Source organism: Mollisia scopiformis, assembly GCF_001500285.1.
Source record: "Mollisia scopiformis unplaced genomic scaffold LY89scaffold_9, whole genome shotgun sequence".
NCBI lineage: Eukaryota > Fungi > Ascomycota > Leotiomycetes > Helotiales > Mollisiaceae > Mollisia > Mollisia scopiformis.
The window spans coordinates 197,631-211,086 of NW_017263589.1; the positions used below are offsets into that span (position 1 = coordinate 197,631).

Genomic DNA, 13,456 nt, shown 5'->3' on the forward strand with positions numbered 1-13,456 from the left:
TATGGCGTGCATAGACCCTTTCTCCTAGAATTATCGAGTACATTTGTTGCCAAAGAAAATGAGTTAGTGCATGCTCGAGTGCTGGCCGCGGCTGTCTTCTTCTAAGCTCTATAGCTAAAATGTGTAACATCAATATGAAAATCCTCTTTATTGTTCGTCTTCCTTTAGATGCTTGGTGTATTGTTGTTGCCACCATTTTTTTTCCTACTGTCAAATGTTGTTCGAAGCTGCTAAACCCTAGGTATCTACCAACGGCCAAGCTTCCCATTTCTTTCTTCATTCCTTACAAGTACACTAGGCTTCATATTCCAGCTTCGGCCACTGGGGAACGGCTAGAAACTAAGATTGCTATGCGTGGCTATCTACACATAGCGCACCGGCATCCGCAGCCCATCCACCCCTCTGCCGAATACAAGAAAAAGCCAGGACGCCTTACTGCAACAGGAAGTCGAAGCGAGTTAAGGTTTATATACACTCAAAGAAATTGCAGTCCCATTCCCCCAAAACAGTCACCTTCTGGAATAGGTTCTGCTTGGTCTTCCACGCAGCCTTAACAACATCCATAAGGCACATGCGGGAGTACTCTTGCGAGTGAATTCTCGACACCCATATCATACACTCGAGGATGCAAATATCACCCATAGCAACCCTCGAATTCACCATGTCGCAGAGATCGGTGCATGACCAACGCAGAGCACCTAGCCAGAGCAAGAATAAAACTACGAGCTCATCATCACAAGCAACCTATCTTCCTTCCGCTGAACCACCTCCACCAATAAGCTACGTGCGTATTGGCAGCCTTGTTGCTGTAGCTCGAGCAGACAACCTCAACAAACCCTACGAGTTTTCTGAAGAGGCAATTGCTGAGATCGAGGAGGAGTGGGGCATGATGGTAGGCGATGCGCTCGCTCGGTTTGACAACCGTTTGACTTGTGGCAACTGCAGTCAAATACACATGAAAGACCAGGTTTTCCGCATGCTATCCGCGTTGAAGCTGGAAATGGAAGGAGCCGGAGTGGAGGACATAGACGAGGGTCTTGTGAGAGGATTTCAAAGAGATTTTGAGGAGATCTGGAGAGTCTATCTTGATGGAGCTAAAGATTCGGATTGTGATGATTGGAGCTAGGGGACGGTTACGTACACAAAATTGCGTAGTTTTGAATTGACAGCCTGGATTTGGATCATCTTATTCTGTTCGCCCCTTGGTATCATTGCTAAGTTGGAAGTCTTGGCAATCATTCACTTTCGCTTCGTCACAATCACAACAGTCTATTTTCAATTGACAATGGTGTATATTGTTGTCAACCAACTCAAAAAGTCTGGATGACACATGTGACTTTCAATATTGAAGGTCTTGAGCCTACGCGGGACATTAAACTTAAGTACAAGCTAGGAGAACATAACCACAGCAGAATGTCGAGTGAAACCGCTCTGAAGAGATTTGGAAGCTCTGCTAAATCATTGAATGCAAGCTAGGTACGTGAATCAAAGCCGCAGTATATACAAATTGAGATGATACGATCATTTGAACTAAGAGTCTCATTAAAATCCCACATTCTCAAGTACTATTCGCTCTAACTCAAACAGAAGCATCAGCCTCCTCTTCTTCATCCAGGACGCGGACGGCACGAGCTGACAGCGCGCCATTGTAGAATTGGTCTAGCACAGCCTGAAAGTCGAAGAATTGCGCATCGGGATCAGCTCGTAAGAAAAGCGTCAAGCTCGCATGAAGCTGCCAAATAGGGGTTGGTCCACCTAAGAGTTCTTGAATTGTCGCGGCAGGCGTATTCTCTAACGCCTCCAGCATCTCGACAAGGCGAGGTCCCAGTACAGGATGATTGAGGTACGCTCTGGCCTCAGCTAGAGAAGTGATGCCGAATTCCCGAGCTGTGGCGCTGTTTGCATTTCCTAAATGGAAAGGATATACTACAACAAGTTAGTACAACTTCGAATTTCGATAACAATTTAACGAGCAACATAAGTACTATAAGAGGGTTTGGAGAAGTTTAATTTTATGGACAAGAACAGATGGCGAAGAACGAAATATGATGCTACGTACTCCACCACATCCACTGCGTCGTCCTTGTTCCGCCTTCCACCTGCCTGCGGGCTTGATCATAATTGCCGAATAACTGGACTCCGATTCCAGGGGCTAACAGGTCGCGATCCTGCCGAGCTACGAATCGGGCGAGGTTGAACTGATCTAAACCCATGGTAGGCCAAAATATAATGACTCGGAATATAGATCAAAGAGTTGATATTAGCTTTCCAGTAGAGATGCTTGAATCGTATGTGACTAAGTTAGAGCTACGCGCGGCGGAGAAGCCAATTTTATATGATTGAAGTTTAAAGGAGGGTGGTGCTTCAAACAAAGGATGTTTTTCTGCGAAGGCTGGCTTCAGTGGAAGACAATGCGGGCTTTATGCAATCGTCCGCTTGCATTCAATATACAAAATCATCATGCTTCACTTTGTCTCCTTTGTTACAAACTGTGATATTGGTACATGGAGGAACATGCAAAACACCAAAGTGAAATTTGTTCTGGTACAGAGTATGGTTTGGAAGCATTATAGAATTGTTAAATCATAAGCATCAAGAAAATTGCACAACTGAAAGACAATCCAGACAAAATACTATACATATATGAACACGAACTTGAAGTCAGCAGATAAGAGAACAACCCGTCCTAGAAATCGCCAAACACCGGAGAGTGCAGACTTTCATCTCGAAAGTGTATGCAACTCTGTAAGTATGCGCGGAACAGTAGTAATTACAAATATATACTTGTATAAAACAATGCAGACTGGTATCATGAAGCAGAATTGAAAAACAATTAAACCCGCCCACCGCTCTGAATAAATCAATACTAAACCCAAGAATGCCAACCAGTACACCACCCAATAGCCCTCCTCTCTTTATGCCAACATTTCCTGTCTACCAAATCTGCACATTAATCATCGGAACATAACCGGGAGTCCTTCAACGAAGATGATGTATCGCTCAAAACCATGAATGCCACCATTTCGCCGTAAATAATCCGCCTGGCGTAAGCGCCGTTGATTTCGTTCCGCGTTGACCACCATCGTACTCATGGGTATGCTTTCGTGAGAGATGGAATACCTGGGATGCAAGAAAGTCTAGATGTTAACCTGGCCCTGATTCTCCTCTAATCTCGCAATGTAACTTTTCCTGACGCTACATTTTGCTTTGAACTTGAAGTGCACATATCCGTCATCATCTTCGCTGAACGTTGTTTTGAATTTGGGATCCTCTAGTTGTAGACTGCTGAATGAATTCCGCATCGACTCCATCCAGACCGACTCAACACTGCTTATGTATCCCGAGTCACGGATACTGGAACGTATTGAAGCATTCGAGGGATTGACGGGTTGGTCACGTAAAGGTTTCCGGGATGTATCGGGAGCCGTGCCAGAAAGATCCGTGGTTGATGTTGGCGCAATACTCGGTGTTTCACGTTGGTCGTGATAAATGCCGATTGAGTCACGTAGCTGTCTCTTGACAAGTTTTCGTGGGTGAGCTGTTGGAAACTCTTGAGGATCCACGGCAACTATCTTGCTATCTTCCACGTATACAGGCTTCCAGGGCGTTGGGACCGTTTGGTCTGCTCTTCTGCGTACAACAGCAGGAACACGTGGGGGATCTGGAGGTAGCGAATACTGAGGAGGCATCGTGGGGTCGGAAAACGTTGAGCTGATGCGGTGGTGTTTCGTCGACATTCGGTTTGGCTCGTGTTGCTGATCTATGCTATGGTCGACCTCATCCTTGCGCAGGCTGATATCGGATGGCCGAAGAACAGACCCTGAAGTCGGTGGTACACTGGGCATTGGTGGAGTATGGGGCACGTAAGAACCAGATGTCATGGATTCGCACGACGTTGCTGAAGCTCGCATTAGAACCGTGGTATCGTCGTGTTGAACAATGTCCGCATCCGAATCCGTGCTCAATAGATTTTCGAAATCTCCTGGTCCTGGCGACCATTGGGTGTCACAAATTGGGAAATTGGTACTAAAGCCATTGACACTTTGATCGAGGTCGGTATATATCACTTGTTGGAAGGAAATTCCCTCTTGGTGTGAACGACTTTCTCTGGCATACTGTTGCGTTGTTTCATCTCGCCTTTCTAGGAATTTTTGAGGAGGGTACACGACTCGACTAGATCTGAGATCATCTCTGTGCTGTGATGAATCATTCTCAAATGACGGCTGCGCGATGCTGCCATAAGTTGACTCATATTGCGTCTCCCATGGTTGATGAGGTTGGAAAGATTGATTGGAAAAGGTCCCGGGATGGGAATTGTTCATTTGATTGTTTTCAAGCTCTTGTCGGGATGGACGTCGAGAAGCTGCCTGAGACTCGTAGAGGACCAATTCTTCTGGTAATCCATACGTAGGTGCATTTTGTGTCCATTCCAGCGATATTCCAGTCCCTCGTGGTGGAAGATTATCTGTTGGCTGCGATGTAGCATCCGCCTGCTGTTCCTCAAGGATATTTTGACTATTATGAGAGTATGTTTGAGAGGATTGTGGGTATCGAGAACGCATTTGCCAAAGGTGGTAGGCTTCTAGAGGCGGTGGTATATCGCTATATCTACGCCTGCTTCCCATAGACTGGACTTCGTCATTATCTTCGGGCCAGTCTTTGAACTTCCTTTTATACCACCCCTTTACCGTGTTGTACTTATCCCTACATAGACAAGGTTAGACATGTTTCAAGAATCTGCAGAAGTACGTATGGTTTAGACTGACTTGTTCCCGAAGCCCACTACCGCCAGTCTGGTACATATCTCCTGTGGTGTCAACGCTTGTCTGCGTAGTTCCTCGGCTTCGGGCAACAGCAAGACCCAGATATCCTCGAACTTCCCCATGGGGAAATCGGATATGACTACTGGACGTATGAGAGTGGCCCAGCGGTCAATGGCAGAGTGGTGATTGTTGAGTCGTCAATTGCAATGCGTATATCGGCTGGCAATTATGCTGTGGAGGGCTAAGTCGAATATAAAGGACAATAGAGACAGTGTGTATTGCATGCTGTATGGTCGTTCGTCTTCCGGTCTGCAGAGCCTGGCGTCGGGATGAGGCAGATAATCGAAGAAAGACTGATTTACGATTTCGAAAAATTAATCAGGCTGCGGCTTAAAAGACAGTGGTCCCTCGTGCTTGCTATGCTTGTAGCTTGGGGGTTGGAGATCAGTCGCTTCAGGCATAAGATGAAAAGAGACAGCGAGAATTGGCAGCAAGCAATGCTCGCTGATGATAGAGACAGCACGAAGGCTGCCGCAGAATTTCGTGGTCATGATTAATGGGGCAAGGCTGACTTCAGTCGGTCTGAAGTCTGGAGGACGATGAAACTTCAGCGTTGACGACTACTAGGGTGTGTGTTTATCAACAGCTAAATTATGTTACCAGATAAATCCATCTGAATAGCTATTGTTCGCCTCGGTTGATGCTGTCAACCAGTAAAGTCTCTGCAATCTTACGTGCGTAAGACATATAAGTATTTGATGGGTTAGCTCGAAGACGGTGGCTGATATATACCCCGTATCCCGCATGTCTCCGTAGCAATGTTCATTTTCCAAATTATATTTGAGCAAAATATACATCTGTCAGCACGCCAGAACGATGCTCATCAAAGACGACGAGATAGTACTAACAATCAAATTCTCTAGAAATCGTACATAGCGCAATGTTACCCTCCGCACCGGAACAAGATAGTGTTCTAACACGTTCTTCAGTTTGAACGCCTCGAACGCCTTGAACAGCCCTCGCTCCAATTGATCTGCGCAATGAGGTGATTTGGAGGGGTGAGAAGATCAGGAACTTGCGTCTGCCCTGGACCTCCCGGCAGGATCCATGCAGAATTTCCCGAGGAAGGGTGTCTTGGGAAAATGACGGCAGTCAATGCTTTTCTTTTCTCTGCTCGGGTGAGATGGTGAGCATTACAACCGCGATACACAGCCCGCTTTGGTGGCAATTGGACACCTTTTCAACGGCTTCTCATCTTGTTGCCGCGTCTTTTGAGAAGCTTTCCCGATCTCCGACAGCAAAAGCAAATATTCGGAAGCAGATGCGGAGAGGTAGGGATCTCACAGGCCATCTTCAAGGGCCTTATTTCCTGGCGGTGCCGGCAGTCAAACGTGCAAATCAACCTTAACAGTTTCCAAACATGACTTGAGCCTCCAACGAAGTCATGGACGTTCCATCACACGTCTTCAGGGGAAGGACCAAGAAAGTCCCCAATTCCGCAATCTCGTCCAAGGGCTGGCTGGTCGATTTCCAGAAGAAAGACTCGTGCTGTGCCGCTCCCCATAGTGAAGTTGCTTTTTCTCACCGCGATCAGACCCGTGTCACCCCCGTCGCATTGAAGGCATTGACCTATTTACAGCACGAGACTCCGATCCCGCGCATTCTGGAAGTTCTGTGTCAAACTTGACGTGACCCTCATCGATGAGAACAGCACTACTAACCTTGTAGACGGATAGTTAGAGCTTACTCGCAATAATCTGCAGCCGCAAAGTCTATTGCGCACACCAACGCTCGTTAAAGCGGTACATTGTCGAATTGTTTACGTGTCTTGGATTCTTGGGTTGAGCATGTGTATACATGCAGCCAAATTCAAAAGGAAAGCCGGGCAGACATACTTCCCAATCATCAGCCATAGGAACAGTAATTCTTATCTCCTTTCCCGTTTGATGCAATCTACAGGGTATCTAGTGCTGTGGCGTCCGTCTCACCCTCCCAACAATTTCTCGATTCAAGGCCACGAGACTGGACGGAGAATGTACCGAAATTAGCACTCCAAGTCAAATAGTGCCCCCCCTTGTTCCCCTTGTTCGGAAGTGACTTGCATCAAATCGTGCCTGTTTCACGGTGAACACTCGCGGTAGATCAAATTTGAGCCTGCTCTTGGGAAATCACGCCAGCCCGAAATCTTGTCTCATGAACCACCGAGCCTTGTTCAGGAGCAATCATTATTCCTGCATCTCAGGACATTCTACCCAACCCCACATGTTGAGAGGACACCTATCACTGTCCCCGAATCTTTTGTGACCTTTCCGCCTATTGCTATCTATGCAGTACTCTATCGACGTTCTTGAGAGGACAAACTTCGACGATTATTGCCCATGAAACGGCGCGAGAAAATTCGTACTCACTCGCAAAGGTAGATTTGATGATAAATCTTTCGCTTATCAATACCCTATGTTACTTAGACCTGAAGACGATCGATCACGCGTACATTAGGAGTTCCCAGTCTTAGTTTCTAGAAGCTGTTGCGCCTCAAAATCGCCAGGGATCGCCAGGGGGCTCGTAAGATCTTATCGCAGCACAAGCTTAAGTTCAAGTTCGCTTTGACTCGGTCAATTATGTTCTGAAATTTGCATGTGAGATTGACAGAAGCACAGACGTCGGCTCAAGTTCCAGATGAGTGCAATTGTACAAATTTATCCCTGGATTTCTTAGCGTTACCAGAGTCCCGGGACTTCACTTCAGTGTGGAGATAGTGAAGTCCCCACTTTACAATGTGATGCTTCAAACATGATGAAGTGGCGAGTGAATTTCAAGAGACTATTACTATACAACTGATAATTGTTTTTGCTAGGTTATAAAGGTTTCGTGACATCTCAACTTGAAGCTGTCCATCTTTCCAATTCAAACTTCAAATCTCCCGAGCCCGCATTGTCTTCTTTGACATAGAAAAAAAAAAGATTAGGTCATTAGTCCTGTATTGACACTTTTTCAACCATCTTGCTGTCATTCAAGTTAAGCGCTTTAAGCTTCTTCGTGCTGTAAGTCTTCTTCTCCACGAAATCCACCATCTACCTAACCAAATCTCAGAGACTATCCACTTCTTTACAGCAATAATGTCGGGTAAGAAAGCTGTCAAGGATAAAAAGAAGCTCAAATCGGATAAGAAAGAGTCTGGAAGGTTCGCTGAATACTTCTGACATCTGCCTACCCGAATCTAACAACCTCTTAGTAACACCCAACAGTCTTCAGCGTCGACAAAACATCCCTCTTCTACCACTGCCACCGTAGGAACACCGGACACGCGATCCGACGCTGGGTCTGCACTTTGGGCTAGGGATACGGGAGAACGTGTGCCGTGGAACAGTATACTTGCCGGAACGGGAGCATGGGCTAATGTCGAGACTCCGAAGTGAGGCTCGAGGATAGCAAATTACAGATGGCAAGCTATAACGAGACAGCATTTTATGGCGTGGCTTTAGACTGAGTCTTGGATTGTTTTATCTTTCAACGGAGAAGATGGTTCATACGTTCCTGTATTATATGCGTAAGTTGAACATACCTACAACCTCTTCGCGAAATAGTGTAGAGATCTGTTATTATCACTCATTTACCTCATGGACGTATTATTTATCTCCTTTTTTCTGTTTCAATCGTTTCGTTGCTTCCTTTTCACTTCTAATATAATTCAAAGCATGGCCGTCGAGCTTTGCATTTTCCCATTATCAATCGCACGGTGGATAGCATATAAATGGCCCCAACTTCGTTTTCCAATTTTTCATCGGATTTTGAATTGTTGCAAGACACCAATCAGCCTGTTCAACCGCTGACCACTACCTATTGCTCCCAAGTATTCGAGGTCATTCTGAAAACACGTGACTCATTCTTCTCATCACCTTCCAATATCACTGCGTTTTAGTCTCTTTCGCAAGACACTTGCTAGATGATGCCTGAGCCTTCAATAATAGTCGACAAGAGACAGTTTCTACATCCATGCCTCGGGCTCTGCTGACCATTTTCAAAGCAAACATCAAAAATGTCTGAGTGACTAAGTGGCATTCAGAGCAAGGGCTGCGGTGATGCCCTATATGTGCACTCATTTGCAAGCAGGCTCAGGGGCAAATGCAGTTCTATCGGCCCGCTTCGCGGAGCGAAATAAGGCTGAGTGGTGGGCGAGTAATAATACGCTTACGCTAGCCCACAAGATCAGTATTTAGGCTACCATCACACCTTTCTTTAAATCTTCTTTTTCTTTACTGTTATTCAGCGCAGTCAAAAAATGCCTCTACACTCTCTCCCTAAAGAGATCCTTGACAACATTCTATCTCGCAGAGCTCACGATCTTAGAAATCTATGGAGCTGCAGTCTCGTCTCTCGTAAATTCTGGAAGCGACAACATCTATCTTGTATTCTAACCTTGATGTAAGAGTCAGATCTCAATGGATCAAGGGCAAATGGCAACTACAAAAGTCCAACGGAATTGCACTGGTGAACGCTCTTGCTTCGTATGTGTGTACTTCTTCTGAATTCAGATTGTCAAATTGACCTCAATCAAGAAACCCGGCACTGGGCGCAGAGGTCCGAACCCTATGCGTCTTCTTTCCAAAGGCACGCGATGAAACGAGAGATGAGCGAATGGCTTTCGGCGAGGAGAATGGAGCACAAGCAGCGTGTAATATACCGTTCTTGAGAAAAGCTGTACTCATGGAGAGTGGGCTCACTCGCCACGTCATGAATAACCTGACAGCATACTCTCAACTCACAGAGCTCTCTCTTCGGCTCGGACTTGACTTCCATCAATGGAACAATGCAGCCATACCCCTGAAGAAGCTCAAGTGGATGTTTCTAATCGACATTGCGGAAGATGGTAGTACTACCGACTGCTGGAACACCGCTACAACCATTCTCAACTTAGCTAGTACTGTATTTCCGGATCTGGAGCACCTCGATATTTCGAACTGTAAGAGAAAGAAGTCCGATACGACTACCCAATACATTTGCCGCAGAGTACTCGACGACAGACAAACCGGATTTCTGCCACGATTACAGTCTTTTCGGTATCAGGGAGAAGTCATTGGTGATCTTGAGCTCGAGTCCGTATTAGAATTTGTTAGACGAAATGGTGATACATTGACTTCCCTCGACTTAGCCTTCGAGTTTGGATTCTTGGATGGAATAATGATGGACTACCTTTTGCAAGGGGTTGTAACGGCACCAAAACTGAGATCTTTGGCAATGCCTGGTAGGTATCGGAGGCAACGATGGCAAAGTCACAAACTTGCCGTTTGGTCGGCTGCAGCACCCTCCTCTGTCGCCCGCACAACTGGAATTGAGTTCTTCGAAATATGGGAAATCGGTTATCCACTTGACCATTCCATTGGGCAATTTCTGTCTGGCTGGAATAGTTTAAGAGTCTTAAAGATAGGAGCTCCACTATACGAAACTTTCGACGGCCCTGAGTCCCCGGACTTTAACCTTGTTGCAGCTGTAAGACACTTCTTTATTCCCACACCAATATGAAATTGTCCATATCACTCATGCTGCCTAGCAAATCAGGGAATTTGTAGAGTTACTGCCTAAATCGCTTGAGGAGATATACATCGAGCTAGTGAACTTCCACCTCACTTGCGACAAAGACAAAGACTTCGACCCGATTGAGGAGATCTCACCCGAAGCTTTCAGATCACTACCTCGGCTTCACACATTAGACATCAATGCCTGGATTGCTGACGAGGAAGGAACTACTGGGCATATTCCTGACAAAGCAATCTTCTGGAGACGCTGCCCCAGCGAAATAGATCCAGACAACGGAAAGAAGAAAGCTATCTGGACTTCCAGACTCGAATGCATTTGTGACGAGGGATACGCCAATCTGAGAAATAGCAGCACAGAGGTGGAGGCAGATTTTGAGGGCAAAGATGCGGATGAGCCTTGGCTGGGTGGAACGAGGTCATGGGTTTCGCAATCCTCCGAGCACTGGGCTGAGGGAGAGTCTCTATTGGGAGTGGATATTGATCTTAATGATCCTGATATTCTAGAAGTGCGTATGAGGGCGAAGATGGAAAGGTTGACTGTGTAAGAAGATTGATCAAAACTTGAGGATCAGAAAAAGTTCCAGGTTTGTGACGCGGGGAAGATGGTAATATTGTCTTGGGCTTAAGATGTCAAATATCTCCACTTAGGACTTGAAGTATCTGAAGCACGCACAAACGACAGAGTCATTTCAGTTGCCGTATTCCATGCATTCTTGTAAACCTACCCGCAGAAAGCATTTCGCAAAAATGATTGCAACAAAGCAGAACGGAAGATGCAACCAGTCTGGTACCAGAGCGATGTAAAAGGTTCTGATTGGATCATTTGTGTTTATGCCTGTATTTCGAGTGGTGCACTTGGTAAGCATTGGCAAGCGGGGGTATCGGGATCCACTCCAATCTTACTGTGGATACACCAACCGAAACGACAACCGAGTTTCATGCGCCGTAAACTTTGGCATTTAAAGACTTGGTCCTCCCTTAGAAATTTTTTAAGCTTTCACCACCGTAAACTGCGCATTCTAGCAATTGATCTACTACTGCTATCATCATTCGTTATGCCGTTGCCTTCAGAGCCACTTGTTCTACGCGGCGGTTGCAACTGCACTGCTGTACGTTGGCGTATGTCGCTCCCGGAAGCCAGCAAGCGGGTTGCGAATCCGTATCATACGCCAGGGACGGATATTGGGGATGTACGCCTTCCCACGGCAGTTCTCTGCCATTGCGACGGCTGCCGGGCAGCTATGGGCTCTCTCGGTGCTTATGGGTTCACCTCGGATATGGCACTGCTCGAGTTGTCTATTCTTCCAAGGACCTCAGTTCCCGAAAAGGAGAAAGGCAAAGACGATGACACACGACCGCCATATGTCCCAGCCACCAGCTTGATGGATGATCCCGCCGTGATCAGCAGCAGTGATTTATGGTTGACGCACTATGAGTCCTCACCGAAGCGCGATCGCTTGTTCTGTGGACGATGTGGCTCACAAATTGCTGTTGCAGCCTCAAAAGATGCCATTCCACCAGAGTGGGGTTGGCCTCGGGTAGTGAACATCTGGGCGGGTACGTTGGATCGCGACATGCTCGAAAACGATTGGTGTCGACCTGACCATATCATGGATTGCTCGATAGCCATCCCTTGGATTCGGGACCATGTCAAGAATGGTGCTAGGGATGCTCAGGAGCACCCTTTCATTATGATTGATTGGCACATGACGGATGATTTTCGGCCTCATATCGAGATGCTAAAGCAGATGGGAGTGACTCTGGATGTTACAATGTGGAAGTAAGAATTAGATCGATTTGAAGGTGGATTGGCGGATGTCACTAGGTTTTGAGTTCCCAATCAAGCAGAACTTCGAAAAACCACGATCGGTAGCTACCCAAATCCATTTCCCCATAAAGAGCCCACATACATGATTTACAAGAAGTCCGAGAGCAGGACAGGCTGGATCTTTCGTCCCAACAATTGGACCTATCGAGGCAGATGCTCAAGCACATTGAAGATACCCAAGTGCTCTTAGAGATTGTAGTGATTGGTGGCCAAGTCGATCATGGCCGTGAAAATGAAGAAGGAGATATGCTCCTTTCGAAGGCGGCGGCTGGAGGGCACCGGCGAGCAGTCCGGGCTTTGTTGTATGGGTCTCACGACGATATCAACACGAGGGATAAGATGGGACGTACCCCACTTTTTTGGGCAGCAGAAGGCGGACACTTGGACGTTGTCAGAGAACTAGTCAAGGAGGGAGCAGAGGTTTCTTTTGAGGATCAAGATAATTTCACAGCCAAGGACTTGGCATACCGGAGGGGGCATTCGGAAATTGTTTCATTACTCGAGCCTTTGATGCAACGCGATGATGAAAAAGGAAAGTTGATTTAATTTTAAGAGGCGAAGGACTTGTAATGCTAAGCGGCTATGTGCTTGGTTTCTGAAGCAATTCCTCTTTACGGCTGTCACTAAATTTTATCTTTTGTCCTGTTACCACAAATTGTTTTTATTTTGATTAACTATTTAAGTAGAAAACTGTCTGTTTTTGCTATGTCTATTACTCCCTCCAGTTGGAAGTCCGATGCTGCATATCATTCTGCATCGTGCACATCGCCTCCAACAACACCTCTATATCCAAAACGCAGACAAACGGGAAGTAACATACTAAAAGAATGCCACAAGGATGGTGGTCGGCGCCGTCTCAAGAGCTTCCAGACCAGCTGCTGGCGTATTCGCGTAGGGAGGGTTTCTGGGATAGTACTGGCGGCCAGCGTTGTGACTTGGTTGATGAAAGGAGAAGAGATAATGGATCCCTAATGGCCCCATTCCTGAGGGGTCGAGGCTAAGAATTGTGGGGACGTGTTGGAGATTGGACGAGAGGAGGGCCGTGGTTGTTTGCTCCAAATTGATCAAGGGTAATGAAGCAAGGGGGTTCTCGGAGTGACCCACTCAGATTCGTTCATCGAAGGAATCGATGAAAGGGAAGAGTTACTGGAAGTGACAATCTTATCGTCATAATATCCGAGGTCGGTGTAGTGTTGATATAGCATTAAAGTTAGTCCACTAGAAATATCCAGACTTAGCTAGACATCAAAAGTGAAAAAATTGAAGCATAGTACCGCGATCTATAGAAACTCACCAAACTTACCATTTATTACTATAATAGGTCTCCTACC

At 46.4% G+C, this 13,456-nt stretch overlaps 6 protein-coding genes across 6 annotated transcripts; 4 read left to right on the forward strand and 2 right to left on the reverse strand.

The window, feature by feature from the left end:
- The first annotated feature begins 237 nt into the window (after window positions 1-237).
- Window positions 238-1,131, forward strand: LY89DRAFT_683486 (uncharacterized protein). Its single transcript, XM_018214712.1, has one exon. The coding sequence runs from the start codon at window positions 662-664 to the stop codon at window positions 1,124-1,126; it is 465 nt and encodes a 154-aa protein (XP_018072882.1). The 5' UTR covers window positions 238-661; the 3' UTR covers window positions 1,127-1,131.
- A 396-nt stretch (window positions 1,132-1,527) lies between these two features.
- Window positions 1,528-2,428, reverse strand: LY89DRAFT_498657 (DUF1810-domain-containing protein). The gene is made up of 2 exons (XM_018207940.1): window positions 2,060-2,428; window positions 1,528-1,926 (listed from the first exon to the last, which is right to left on the reverse strand). Exons 1-2 carry the CDS (start codon window positions 2,211-2,213, stop codon window positions 1,580-1,582), a joined length of 501 nt encoding a protein of 166 aa, XP_018072883.1. The 5' UTR covers window positions 2,214-2,428; the 3' UTR covers window positions 1,528-1,579.
- A 553-nt stretch (window positions 2,429-2,981) lies between these two features.
- Window positions 2,982-5,011, reverse strand: LY89DRAFT_498666 (uncharacterized protein). Its single transcript, XM_018207941.1, has 2 exons — window positions 4,767-5,011; window positions 2,982-4,704 (listed from the first exon to the last, which is right to left on the reverse strand). The coding sequence occupies exons 1-2, from the start codon at window positions 4,883-4,885 to the stop codon at window positions 3,138-3,140; spliced, it is 1,686 nt and encodes a 561-aa protein (XP_018072884.1). The 5' UTR covers window positions 4,886-5,011; the 3' UTR covers window positions 2,982-3,137.
- Window positions 5,012-9,036: 4,025 nt separating this feature from the next.
- Window positions 9,037-10,020, forward strand: LY89DRAFT_717139 (uncharacterized protein; the record flags this gene model as incomplete). Its single annotated transcript, XM_018218325.1, has 2 exons — window positions 9,037-9,268; window positions 9,320-10,020. A coding segment is annotated over exon 2 (621 nt), but the record flags the coding sequence as incomplete, so codon positions are not given.
- A 1,227-nt stretch (window positions 10,021-11,247) lies between these two features.
- LY89DRAFT_498739 (uncharacterized protein) lies at window positions 11,248-12,180 on the forward strand. Its single transcript, XM_018207942.1, has one exon. It carries the CDS (start codon window positions 11,353-11,355, stop codon window positions 12,079-12,081), a length of 729 nt encoding a protein of 242 aa, XP_018072886.1. The 5' UTR covers window positions 11,248-11,352; the 3' UTR covers window positions 12,082-12,180.
- LY89DRAFT_498740 (ankyrin) lies at window positions 12,181-13,403 on the forward strand. The gene is made up of 2 exons (XM_018207943.1): window positions 12,181-12,661; window positions 12,812-13,403. The coding sequence occupies exons 1-2, from the start codon at window positions 12,279-12,281 to the stop codon at window positions 13,095-13,097; spliced, it is 669 nt and encodes a 222-aa protein (XP_018072887.1). The 5' UTR covers window positions 12,181-12,278; the 3' UTR covers window positions 13,098-13,403.
- Window positions 13,404-13,456: the final 53 nt, after the last annotated feature.

What these genes read in the sequence shown, in the direction of transcription:
- LY89DRAFT_498740 (XM_018207943.1), top strand. Translation starts at nt 12,279, where the DNA reads ATGCTCAAGCACATTGAAGATACCCAAGTGCTCTTAGAGATTGTAGTG. An exon ending in CGCGATGATGAAAAAGGAAA is followed by an intron (nt 12,662 to 12,811) that starts GTTGATTTAATT and finishes CTATTTAAGTAG; the next exon opens with AAAACTGTCTGTTTTTGCTA.
- LY89DRAFT_683486 (XM_018214712.1), top strand. Translation starts at nt 662, where the DNA reads ATGTCGCAGAGATCGGTGCATGACCAACGCAGAGCACCTAGCCAGAGC.
- LY89DRAFT_498739 (XM_018207942.1), top strand. Translation starts at nt 11,353, where the DNA reads ATGCCGTTGCCTTCAGAGCCACTTGTTCTACGCGGCGGTTGCAACTGC.
- LY89DRAFT_498657 (XM_018207940.1), bottom strand. Translation starts at nt 2,213, where the DNA reads ATGGGTTTAGATCAGTTCAACCTCGCCCGATTCGTAGCTCGGCAGGAT. An exon ending in GACGCAGTGGATGTGGTGGA is followed by an intron (nt 1,927 to 2,059) that starts GTACGTAGCATC and finishes AACTTGTTGTAG; the next exon opens with TATATCCTTTCCATTTAGGA.
- LY89DRAFT_498666 (XM_018207941.1), bottom strand. Translation starts at nt 4,885, where the DNA reads ATGGGGAAGTTCGAGGATATCTGGGTCTTGCTGTTGCCCGAAGCCGAG. An exon ending in GTAGTGGGCTTCGGGAACAA is followed by an intron (nt 4,705 to 4,766) that starts GTCAGTCTAAAC and finishes TTGTCTATGTAG; the next exon opens with GGATAAGTACAACACGGTAA.